General features: G+C 42.3%; 1 protein-coding gene across 4 annotated transcripts in view; it reads right to left on the reverse strand.

Moving 5' to 3' along the window:
- far1 (fatty acyl CoA reductase 1) overlaps positions 1-13,074 on the reverse strand; it is a 126,596-nt gene that overhangs the window by 42,924 nt on the left and 70,598 nt on the right. For all 4 annotated transcript variants that reach the window (XM_073049903.1, XM_073049901.1, XM_073049900.1 and 1 more), the window contains exons 3-5: positions 10,672-10,847; positions 2,873-3,052; positions 119-296 (exon numbers count right to left, since the gene is read on the reverse strand). In XM_073049903.1, the coding sequence (XP_072906004.1) occupies positions 119-296; positions 2,873-3,052; positions 10,672-10,847 (534 nt within the window). The remainder of the gene's footprint in view (positions 1-118; positions 297-2,872; positions 3,053-10,671; positions 10,848-13,074) is intronic.

The raw sequence follows: 13,074 nt of genomic DNA on the forward strand, positions 1-13,074 counted from the left end.
TCCCCAGATCCTAAAAGTCAGGGAACCTTATTTATGGCCATGATATGTTAAAATTAGAAGGTGTCGATTTAAATTCTTACATTTCTGTGTTCCTTTAAGGAATTATCTATGAACTTACGGGAAAGGGCTCCTTCCAGCTGGCTCCCACAATGGAAGGTCTAACAATGGCAACATTCAGGCTTCCACATTCCTGCTGTACTACATATTCAGCCATGGCTTTGGTATAGGTATATGTGTTAGGTCGTTCACCGATTAGTTTCCTTGTAATGTCCTGAACCAAATCATCATCCATCCACCTGTGGAATAATGGAAATCCATGGAAAAATGAAGCCTTTGAAAAGTGTTTTAATCTACAGTTTAATTGGTTCCTTTTAGGAAGGAAAGGCAAAAACCAAGATGATTTCATCCATGGGTAAAACATTTATCAGTCAACAATCCCATAGGAATAAAGTAAAAGTTCAAACACATAGCAAAAGAAAATACTACAGCTACTATAAAGTACCAAAGTGAAAGAACTTATTTCATTTCACTCAACCTACAAGTTTAATGGTAAATCCTAAATCCTGATACCATAACTAATAGTAGAACAAGAACATGCCTTGAATTCAAGTACATTCAAAACGGGGAAAAAATTTAGGAAAGGGACTTGGGAGTCTTCGTGCAGGATTCCCTAAAGGTTAACTTGCAGGTTAAGTTGGTGGTAAGGAAGGCAAATGCAATGTTGGCATTCGTTTCAAGAGCAGTAGAATATAAGAGCAAGAATGTAATACCGAGAGTTTATAAAGAATTGGTCAGACTGCATTTGGAGTAATGTGAGTAGCTTTGGGCCCCTTATTTAAGGAAGAATGTACTGGCACTGGAGAGAGTCCAGAGAAATGGAAGTATTAACTTAGAGAAATGTTTGATGGCTCTGGGACTGTACTCTCTGGAGTTTAGAATAATTGGTGGGTGGGGAGGAATCTCAATTGAAATCTATTGAAAACTGAAAGGCCAAGATGTGGTGAAGATGTTTCCTATAGTGGGAGAGTGTAGAAGACTCAATGGGCAGATTGGTATATATCAAAATTATAAAAGCAGAGGATGTAACTCAGTGCAACAGGCTGCACCTGTGGAGGGGAATGGACAGTCAATGTTTCAGGATGAGTCCTTTCGTCGTAAAAGTTCTTTTAAATAATGAAAATGGTGCAGAGAGTGCAAAGTGTTCTGTAGGTGGGAAGGGAATGGACAAGAGGGAGGAAAGGGAAAAGTAAAGAAGACAGAGTTAAAGTATGAGGAGGTAAGTTCAACAGGGCTAGAGCCAACACCAACAATGAGCCTACCAGGCCAACAAAGGAGCTGGAGGAACCCAACAGAATAAGCAACACTTAGGGACTCTGTGGTTCATAGTCCACATTTTTCTGGTTACTTTTTATTTGCCATTTGAATGATTTGATCCAGGTGCTTGGGTGTGGAACTGGCTCAATGGCTGAGGCCTACAATCACTCACACAGTGCTAAACTAAACTGACTCAGTGGCTGTCACTCCTGGACCATTTGGGGGACTCAAGTGGTTTGATGTTTAATATTCTGTGTTATTTTCTCACTTTTTGATGTTTGCATGATTTGTTTCTTTTCATGCATTGAGTGTTTGATTATTTTTTTTTTTAAAGGGGTTCCAAAAGGTGTTTCTTTGTTTAGTAGCTACCTGCAGGAGGACGAATCTCTGAGTTATATATTGTACACGTACTTTGATAATAAAGGTACTTTAAAACTTTGAAAGGGAGAGTTACCATTTTGAGTCAATACCTTTCATCAAGACTGGAAAGAGTGGTTAACTTTACTTTCAACACTGAACTGATGCCACAACCTATACTCACTTTCAGAGACTCTACAACTCACATATTATTTGTTTTTTATGTTTTTGCAGTTTACCCTCTTTTGCACATTGATCGTTTATTGGTCTTTGTGTAGTTTTCATTGGTTCTACTGATCCCTGCTCTACTGTGATGCCTGCAATAAACTGAATCTCAGCATAGTATGTGGTGGCATATACGTACTTTGATAATGCATTTACTCTGAACTTTGAAAATGGTGAGATAGCCAGAATAAAAAGGCGAGTGGAAGAGGTGGAACATGGGTAACAGGTGGCACAGAGGGGTAACAGACAGCAATGGTCTCACAAAACTGCTAAAGAGAAGACAATAGCATTGAGGTGGGCAACTGCCCCTTCCCATCCATAGATGTTGTCTGATCTGTTATATACCTCCATTTTCCTTGTATGTTGTTCCACATTCCCAGTATCTTCAGTATTGCATCACTAGCCTACAAGGGCAGGCCAGTATATCAATCATGCATTGCGAGTTGCTAGGGATGCCAGGGTAATATAGCAGTTAGCCCAACACTATTACAGCCTGGGGTGTTTCGGAGTTCAATTCCGTCGCTGTCTGCAAAGAGTTTGCACTTTCACCCCTTGAACCACATGGAGTTTCTCTGGGTGTTTCAGTTTCCTCCCACGATCCAAAGAAGTACTGATTAGTAGGTTAATTGGTCATTGTAAATTGTCCTGTGATTAATTTAGGGTTGAACAGGCGAGTTTGCTGGAGCAGCATGGCTCGTTGGGCCAGAAGGGACATCCTAAGAGACAGCACTTATTTATTGCTAAATAAATCATTTCTTGTGCCCTAACTTAATGAAACAAAACATGCAGCTTTAGCAATGTAAATTCAACATCCCAGAACCTACAGAAGCTTTAAAGTAGTTGGAATACCTTTGATGACCTGGAAGTAAGGGTGGAAAATGTGTAAGTAATAACTAGATTGCAGGGTGGGGGGGAAATTAACCAATCAAGTCAGTTTTACACAAAGAGCTGGAAAGAAATAAGACAACAAACATACTCCAGAGCTTCAATCAATTTTTTAGGGTCAACTGGAGGTGGATAAATGACCTCCTCTATAAGCTTCCGATTGCAGTGTGCGTAGGCGGTGGAAACATGAATGAACACTTCGAGCTTCTTCATCAACTGTGCAAATGTAAGGAGCTGGCGGGTGGCAACCACATTCAACTGCATTGCATCTCTGCAAGAAAAGAAAAAAAAACAAAGTTCATCCTCAGATCAGCTTTCTTGACCGATGTTCCTAATCCGTGGAATTCAAATCCTAAAACGATAAGATATAGACTCAGCTGACACTTTTAAACACCAACTCAAAAACCATTTAACCTTACTTTTAACCAATGTCTTTTTGTCTTTTGCTTTTATGTTTTCGCTTTATCCCATTGTAAAGCACTTTGAACGACATCTGTATGAAAAGCACTCCGTAAGTAAGTTGTTACTATTGTTAATATTAAGTATCTTGACATTCAAATGCAACAAGATGTAGGCAATGAAATTCTTTTGCCTGGATTAGAGAGCACGTCTTTATCACGATAATTGAGCGAGCTAAGGCTTTTCTCTTTGGAGAGCAAAGGAAGTGACTTGATAAACATGTACAAGGTAAGAGGCACAGGATGTAATGCAGAGGCTTTACAAGGCATTGGGCAGACTGGTTCCTTATGGTTGTTAGAGCCGAGGTGGTGGTGGTGGGGATAAGCTCCTACTACCTATTGAAGGCGTGCATCTCAAATAGCCTCTGACATCCAAATCCAACTTCTAGCCTCCATGTGCGATTTAGCTACTATGCCCAGCGGATCCCTTTCTACTGACAGGGGAAAGGACAACAGCAGGTTATTGGCCAGCCAGTTGCTTCGAGTAGTTGAGCTCATCAGCCACGGTTGGCAGCTCAACCTAGGAGAAAGAAAACTCTGATCTCAAAACCCTGCTGCCTTGCTTCGTGAGTAAACCCTAAGAAACATCCAGAGCCGGAGTCCCTAAGGCAGTCCTACATCGAGTTCAAAGGTGATTGGCAACTCCTGCAACACCACTGGTACCAAACTATATCAGTCTCTGCCGTTGCTTTGGAATCATCACCCGTTTGGAGCTTGCTGCAAGGTCAACAGTTAGTTCATCTTTTCATACTGTCCTGGCTTGTGTATCACGTAGACAGCTACGACACATCCATGGTCGACCCTGATCAATGGAGGGTCACATTTGAGACCACATATGTGGAGTATTTTGAGTAGCTTTAAGTGTCATATCTGAGAAAGGATGTGCTGGCATTGGATAGGGTCCAGAGAAGGTTCATGCGATTGATCCTAGGAATGAAAGGGACAATGTATGAAGAGCATGTGATGGCTCTGGGCCCGTACTCTCTGAAGTTTTGAAAAATGAAAGGGGAAATCTCACTGAAACCCATTGAATATTGAAATGCTCAGATACAGTGGATATGGAGAAGATGTCTCCTATAATGGGGGAGTCTAGTACTAGAGGGAACAACCTTAGAATAGAGAGACGTCCCTTTAGGGCAGAGATGAGGAGGAATTTATTTTGCTGGATGGTAGTGAGTATGTGAAATTCATTGACACAGACTTTTGTGGAGGCCAAATCAATGGGTATATTTAAAGTGGAGGTTGGTAAGTTTTTAATTACCCGATCCCGTAAAACCTTGAGCTACAGAAACACCAACAAGCTCCAAAGACCTCATCCCTGGAAGAGGAAAGATCTTTGCCTAGAAGATGGACAAATTCACGTGGTGAAAGCAGAAGCCACAGGGTCAATCAACCTTCTATCAGCCCTGCATAGAGGACTCTGATGAGCTGCTGCCAGTGGCCTATGCCCCAGTGGGAGTGATGGGCTTAAGAAGCAGAAAGTGGTTTTGGACACAGCAGATCATACCTTAGAAACTTGATTGACTTTTTTTTGTAGGACTGTGGACAGAAGGAATTTGACTAGGTTCCTCATTACAGACTGATCTACAAGATCAAGATGCTTAGGATTTAGTGACTTGGTAGTGTTATGATCCCAGCCTCCTCCTTCTTGAGAATCGCAAGATCGCTATTAATTCGGGTCTTGGACCCAGGAAATGAGAGAGAATCCTCAGCAGAACAAAGCAACGGATTTGGCCATTGTTTCTTGGAGACACCTTTGTGGATTGCGATCCTATACTACGTGCCAGCTCTCAGGGCTACGTGTACACCCTCGGGCAATGTGGGCTGGGGATTGCATCACCCCACCCTGATTGACATCTACAACCCTGCAAGTCAAGATAAAAGAGGGGCTGCAGGGGCAGTCCCCTAGCGACGCACCAGAAGGAGACACCATCGCTCATCGCTCCCGTGATAACGGGAAGCTATTCGGAAGCCACGTGTGGTCTGTTTCCCCTGGCCTGGGGAACGGGTGGCTGATAACACCGAAAAGGACTTCGAACTAACAACGGGGAACCCACGTTCCCGATTCAACGGTTTGCGTCCTAAAGATTGGGCAAGTTTCTTTTCTCACCAAAAATCTCTCTCTCTCTCCAACAAGTGAAACTCAGCGGTCCCCAAAAGGCTAAAGCCTGCATGAACTTGCGAGACTTTTATATTTCCATCGGACAATATTTTTACCCCTAGACAAACAATAGAGCTACTTCTTATTGATGATTATTACTATACCCGCGCTTTAGATTGAGTATTGACGACGTAGATTATCTGAATGTTTGTATTAACCTTACTTTTGTGCCCCTTTATAAATAAAAACGTTTAAAAATAGTACCATCAGACTTCAGCGGACCTCTCTATCTTTGCTGGTAAGTGACCCAGTTACGGGGTTCGTAACAGTAGTCAGGAGTCATAGTAGACTGAGGGAACTGGTGGAAGAGTGTTATTCTGCCTGGGTGCCCATGACCAGGTAATGGACCCTCTTGTTTATGATGTACATAAATAATTTGGATGAAAATGTAGATGGACGAGTTATTAAGTTTACAGATGACACAAAGATTGGTGGAGTTTTGGACAGTGTAGAGGGCTGTCAAAGAATACTGACCTCTTTGGGGCAAAGGAGGTTGAGAGATAAAATTGTACGAGATGATAAAAGATATAGATCAAGTGGAGAATTAGAGATTTTTTCCCAGGGCGAAAATAGCTAATACAAGGGGGTGTAATTTTAAGGTGATCGGAGGAAAGTATATGGGGATGTCAGAGGTAGGTACTTTACACACAGGGTGGTGCGTGCATGGAACTCAGAAACAGGAGTGTTGTTAGAGGCAGATACATTAGGGAGATTTAAGAGACAGATGATGGAAAAACAGAGGGCTACATGGGAGGGAAGGGTTAGATTGATCTTAGAGTAGGTTAACAAGTTGATTAAAAGCATCATATCCAAAGTACTATGCTGTATTATTCTACAATCTATAGTCAGTTACTGACATGGACGGGCAAAAGGCAGATGGAACTTAATCCAAGCAAGTGCAAGGTATTACATTTCAGAAGGTCAAATACAGAGCGACCTCGTGGTCAAAACCCACAGCTCACTGCAAGGAGTAACACTAATAAGTAGGGTAATAGAGGCAGTGTTTGACATCCTAGCCTTCACTGGTTGGTGTACTGAATATGAGAGGAAGTCACATTGTAGCCGCATTAAAACTTTGGTTTGTCCACTTTTGAAGTACTGTGTGCAACTCTGGTTGCCTCATTGCAGCTACAGTGCTGGAAGGTGAATGTCAGAGCAACATTGTTAAAAAAAACATTTTAACAGACTTGGCGAGACACTGATGCCAAATAAGGGCCGATGTATATAAAACATTATAGAAAATGGCGCCATATCAGATTTCATGTTAGAAATTAGAAGCAATCTACTTGCAGACAAAATCTACTTTAAATATGTTTTATAATGAAAGTAAACATTTACAAGAGTAGATTTATTGTTTCTCACTGCAATACTCCAAAATGCAAGGTCGTATTTATAATCCTCCTTCATAAAGTGATTCATCCTGAAATGACAGCCAGAACATTCGGTAATACTGTATTCACTGTGTGGGTGGGGAAAGCAAAAGCAAGCTCCACAAAAAAGAAAAATCAAAACATTACTGTATCACCTCAGCCAGCTCCTGATCATTGTAGAGGCTGAGGGTTAGGTGGTTCATTGACCACCACCACCCAGGCCATGCTCTCTTCTCACTGTTGCCATCGGGGAGGTGGTACAGGAGTGTTAGGGCCCACACCACCAGGTTCAGCAACAAATATTACCCTTCAATCATCAGGTTGCTGAACAGCATAGGTAACTTCACTTACCTCACCTTTGAACTGATTCCCCAACCTACAGATTCACTTTCAAGGACACTACACTCATGTTCTTAATATTACTTATTTTTAAAAAATATTATTATTATTGGTTATTTTTGTATTTGCACATTGGCTGCTTGTCAGTCTTTGTGTGTAGTTTTTCACTGATTCTTTGTTCTACTGTGAATGTCTGCAAGAAAATGAAACTCAGGATAGTATATGCTTTGAATATAAACTTGCTATGAATGTGTAACCCACTTAAGCTTAGGATACACAGTACAGAAACTTGGCAGACCATAGCCACACTCAAAATTTCTTGGCCCATGGTAAGGACATTCTCCCCACTTTGTAAAATCCCTGCTTTCTGTAATTTTTGGTTGCATGTTATTCTGCTTTGTCCAAACTATCCTGCCTGTATAATCATTACAAAGTATCAAAGATGATTAATTGGTATTATAGTGCTGTACTGACTTCGCATGACATGTCCCAACCAGTTTAACAAGAACTAAAAAGGAGACTGCCCTTGCAGGAATTTGAAACAAAAATAAAGAGAAAATGCTAGAAGAACTCACATGGTCTTTAAAGGAAAATAAAACAATATAGCACAAGACAACTCCGCCATGGATGGTCCCAAGCCCGGCTGCAAAAGGAGGGGGTTGGCCATGGGGCTAGCAACCCCAACCTGTAAAAACCCAGAGCTACAAGAATGCCAAAAGAAGCTCCAAAGACCTCATCCCCGGGAGAAGAAGGATCTACACCTTGGAAGACTGAAAGTCTGACCCAGGACAGAGGAATCTGGTGAGCTACTGTTGGCAGCGTATGCCCCAGTAGGGTTTAAGAAAATGACAACAGCACAGTCCAGGCCCTTCAGCCTATGATGTTGTGCCGACCCTATAACCTACCCTATGATCAATCTAACCCTTCCCTCCTACATAACCATACATTTTTCTATCATCCATGTAAAAGTCTCTTACATAGCCCCTAATGAGTCTACCTCTACCATCGCTCCTTGTATTAGCCATTTCTGCCTTGGGGAAAAAGTATCTAGTTGTCCACTCTATGCATTATCATCTTGTACACCTCTATCTGGGTGGTGGGGTGGAGATACATCTCTACCAAAGGAGGTGTAAAGCCACCCTTTCCTCCAAGAGCCTGCAGGTCAACTTTGGCCAAGGTGTAGCACCTGCTTAGCCCACCACCCCTGATCAGAGTCACATGAAGACATGGGAGCAGGTGGTGGAGGGTTGTTTGAGCAGCTGGTACATATCACGTCCTTGTTATGCTACCACTGATGCCAGGTAGACAATCTCTGAAGAGCAGTGATAATGGCTATGATCACCTGTCTTGTAAAAACACTGCCCAGAAGGCAAAGGCAAACCACATCTGTAGAAAATTTGCCAAGGGCAATCATGATCATAAAGACGACGATCACCCAACATCATACAACACGGCACATAATGATGACTCATCTATCAAGTCACCTCTCAGCCTCTGTCACTCCAAAGAGACAAGCCTTAGCTTGCATGAGCTATCTTCATAAATTATGTTGTCTGATCCAGGCATCATCCTGATAAATTTCCTCTCCAACCTCTCTACTGCTTCCATGTTCTTCCTATAATGAAGCGATCAGAACTAAACACAATACAGGTGGATGGTAGGTGGAAGGGACAGATAAACTGAGGAAGGTGAAATCTAGGCGGACACAAAGAACACTGGGAGTATGGCTACACTATATTGGAAAAATCAACTCTGATGCATTGGGTTGTAACCGACCAAAGTGGAAAACAAGGCGTGGTTCTTCCAATTTGCTCTTAGCCTCTCTGTAGCCAAGGTGTACGTAAAACTATTGCCTAGTCTTAGCTCAGTTTCACCAATGTAGAGGAGGCTACATCACGAATACTGAATGCAGTGGACCAGGAAGAGATTCAGGTGAACGCCTCACCTGGAAGGGCTGCTGGGGTCTCTATATAATGATGAGGGAAGAGGTGAAGGGACAACATGTTACATCTCCTTCAGATGCAAGGGAAAGTGCTAAGGGACATAGAGGGGTGGGTGTGGAACAGAACAGACCAAGAGAGTGATACCTGTAGAAAACAACAAAGATTAAGGAGAGTTGATTAGCTTCATTCGTCACATGTATGTTAAACATACAGTGAAATACATCGCTTGCATCAATGACCAACGTAGTCCAAGGATGTGCTAGGGGCAGCCCAGCACCAACATAGCATGCCCACAACTTACTAACTTTAATCTGTTGTCTCTTTGGAATGTGGGAGTACACAATGCAAGCCCATGTGGTCAGGGGAAGAATGCACAAACTCCTACCAGACAGGGGCGAGACACTGGCACTGTGATACCGCTATGCTTCCATGCCACCCATAATTAGAGGTTGGAGGGTATAGAGAGGGGAAAATATGAACCAGTGTGGATAATTAAACTTGCCCTCAATGCTGAACTAATTCCAAACCTACAGATACACTTTCAAGGACTCTACAACTCATGCTCTCAGTATTATTTACTATTTGTTTCTTTCTGTATTTGCAGTTTGTCTTCTTTTGCACATTTGTCAGTCTTTCTTTGTGTGTAATTTTCATTGATATACTGTGAATGTCCACAAGAAATAAATCTCTGGGTTGTATATGGTGATATATATAATAAATTTACTTTGAACTTTGATGGAAGGATCACGATGGAGCTCACCACACTACAGGTTATAGAGTGAGAAAAGACTCACTAGATGTGGCCAGAAATGAAGGAGAGTTTGGATAGGCCACGTTTATTCTCACTGGAACACCGGTGGCTGAGAGGTGACATTGTGAAAATTTATACAATTATGAGGGGCAACTCTCCCTCTTAATTTTTTTTTTGTTAAACAGCTGCACAGAACAACCATTGCTCTGAGCAGGAAATTTTTATATGGCCTGAAAAACATACGACAATTTTTTTGTTATAGCATTGCATACAATGAATATTTAGAATGAAAATTGAAAAATCACTTATTTTTGATTTTATTTATTAATTGAGGGGTATAATGAAATACAGTACAACAAAGAAAATTTTTCACATTTTGTAAATTTTTTCAAAGGGTATGTGTGTAGGAGCATTTCAGTTACAGTGCGGCAGCACACCCACACAGCTTAGAGGGAACAGTGATGAGGGACAAGGACAAGCGTTTTATCATGGGAACCTAGAACTAGAGATTTAAGTGAGAAGGGAGAAATTTAGGAGGAAAAAGTTTACCCTCCTTAGTTAAAAGACAAATGATTTTATTAGTTTTATAAATGCCTGTATTAGGTTAACGTTAACTCCAAAATTCCAGATAGAAGGACATGGGTGTTAAAACACATGGAAACATAACCATCTCCAAATTCCCTTCAAGTCACACAGCATCCTGAAGCTGGAAAGAGCTGATTCTTCACCGATCAAACAGCTTTAGCATAACCAACATCACCTTCAAACACTCCCATGCTTCAAGAAGGTCCCTCCCAGTTCTCAAGAGACGTGGAGTGAGGCAATAAACGATAGTCAAAACTCATCAATAATTTTCAGAAGTACTTACTTCAAAGTTTCATTGAAACGTACGGTGGCTGCGCAGTGGAAGACTATGTTGACGCATGATATCAAGAGATCTTTGTCAGCCTGACTAAGACCGAGCTCTGGCTGAGTCAATTCACTGCTCACGGCGACAACCTTCTCTTTGAAATCTGGCTGCTCTTCCCGCAGTCGGTCAAAAAGCTGCAAAAGCAAAGGGGAATTAAATTAAATTAAAACCTGGTGGCATAAAATTTGATTTCTCCAACTTCTGGTAGATTTCTTCCCCGTTCCTCCTCCTCCATTTCCCCTCTCTGGCCTCTTACTCTTTTTTTTCATCTGCCTATCACCACTCCCTGGTGCCCCTCCTCCTCCTCCTCCTCTTTTTCTCATGTTCCTATCAGATTCCTTCTTCTCCAGAACTTTATCTTTTCCACCCATCACCTAGCTTGTACTGTTTCCCCTCCACCCCACGTTCTTTCTCTGGCATCTTCCCCCTTCCTTTCCAACCCTGATGCAAAGTTTATTCATTTCTAAAGATGCTGCCTGACTTGTTGAGTTTCTCCAGCATTTTGTGTATGTGTTGCTCTGAATTTCCAGCATCTGCAGAATCTCTTGTCTTCAGGGCATTTTTAATAACTGGCAGAATAAGTATCCTTGTAGCAACCAACAGACCAGAAGGGCAAAGGTATTAGTAAAACTGCAGTGTGCAGACACTCCATGGAAATGAAAGAGGATTGGAATACAATTTCACAACCAGGACTAACATGACTTTAGATTTACTTATTTAGCAAAACAGCACAAAACATGTCCTTCAGACCCTTTGAGCTATGCTGCCCCAGCAACCCGATAAACCACAACCTAATCAAGGGGCAACTTACCTCCACAGAATGTCCTTGGACTGTGGAAGGATACCAAAGGACCTGGAGAAAACCTACAAATTCCACAGGAAGGAGGAACAGAGATGTCCTGACAGAACTGAGCCAGAACAGATCTCCAAACTCCAGAACAGCCTGAGCTGTAACAGTGTCGTGGTAACTAACACTATTGGGACACCCGTTTATCACAGGTACAGTATATTGAAACAGTGAAATGTGCCATTTGCTTTAACAACCAACACAACAAACAAAGGGCAGGAGACACGTTGCAACACATTCCAGCACCAACATAGCATGTCCACAAGCAACAAAACAACAAAAGGAAAACAAGACCCACTCCTCCCTCCTGCTCACCCATGCACATACAGAGTCCTCTAACCCAAGGGCAAGACATTTTCAGCCTCCAGCAGACTCATGAATTTACAGACATTGGGTTTCAACTTCCCCAGCGAACTCACAGACTTGTGGCCCCGGCCACTGGGTTTCAAATTCTGGACCTCCGATCCACCTCCGGGCTTTGACCCGGACCTCCGGTCCACCTCCGGGCTTTGACCCGGACCTCCAATCAACCTTCCGACTTTGATCTGAACTTCTGATTGATCTTCGCTATCAATCAAGGACTCACTAATTATGACAAAGATGGACCCCGGGTAAGAAATAAAACTCAAAGCCTTGAGTTCCAGACTTGCTGATGGTGAGATTGCAAACGATAGGCCTTGAACTCTGGTCTGTGTCTTGCCCAGACTTGTGTACCCACGGGTCTCCCAACCATCATGCCTCCTGTTTGCATGGAACTCTAATCTCAGAACACCTCAACATTTCGCTGGATCGGGAAGGCCACCAGCCCTCATCCCCTCTGCTTTGCCTGCCCAATATTCAATCACATCCACATCGCTGGCCTTCCAATGCAGAGCGGAGGTTCCTCCACATCCCTGTTCTTAAACCCTAACATGACCTCTAACTCCCCGCTCTGTCCCCACAACCACCCCCATGAACCTAAAAGAACAACTAACCCTGAGCCACAACCTCTGTGGAAATTGCAGCTCAGCACCATCTTGACCTGAAGATTTAAAAGTTACTACAATTTTTCTTAAGGTTGAAACTCAGTTTGGCCTGTGGAAAAGAGTTTAATCAATATTTGAATATTTCAAAGCACAGAGTGACTGATTAATACCACACCCACCACTGTCATAAGCTCGTGGATTCAACTGTTTCAAAGAGGTAAGCGTGTTTGTATCGAAAAAAAATAAAAGTGATGATGCCTCTAATGCACTACTGGAGCAGAGAGTTGGAAATATTTAGCATGTCAGGCGGTTTGAAAATCAAGGGCTAGTGATTCCATTGTAGAGATAATCACGGCACTAATGCTATTTATCAGCCAGTCACGAGTCAGCGATGGTAAACATTCTATGGCATGGAATTTTTTTCAGATTCAGATTTAATACTACCGGTATACGTTGTGAAATTTGTTGCTTTGTGGCAGCAGTACATTGCAATACATAGTAATAATGCTCCAGTTGCTCCAGTTTCCTCCCACAGTCCAAAGATGTAGG

The sequence above is a fragment of the Hemitrygon akajei genome, chromosome 6, assembly GCF_048418815.1.
Source record: "Hemitrygon akajei chromosome 6, sHemAka1.3, whole genome shotgun sequence".
Taxonomy (NCBI): Eukaryota; Metazoa; Chordata; class Chondrichthyes; order Myliobatiformes; family Dasyatidae; genus Hemitrygon; species Hemitrygon akajei.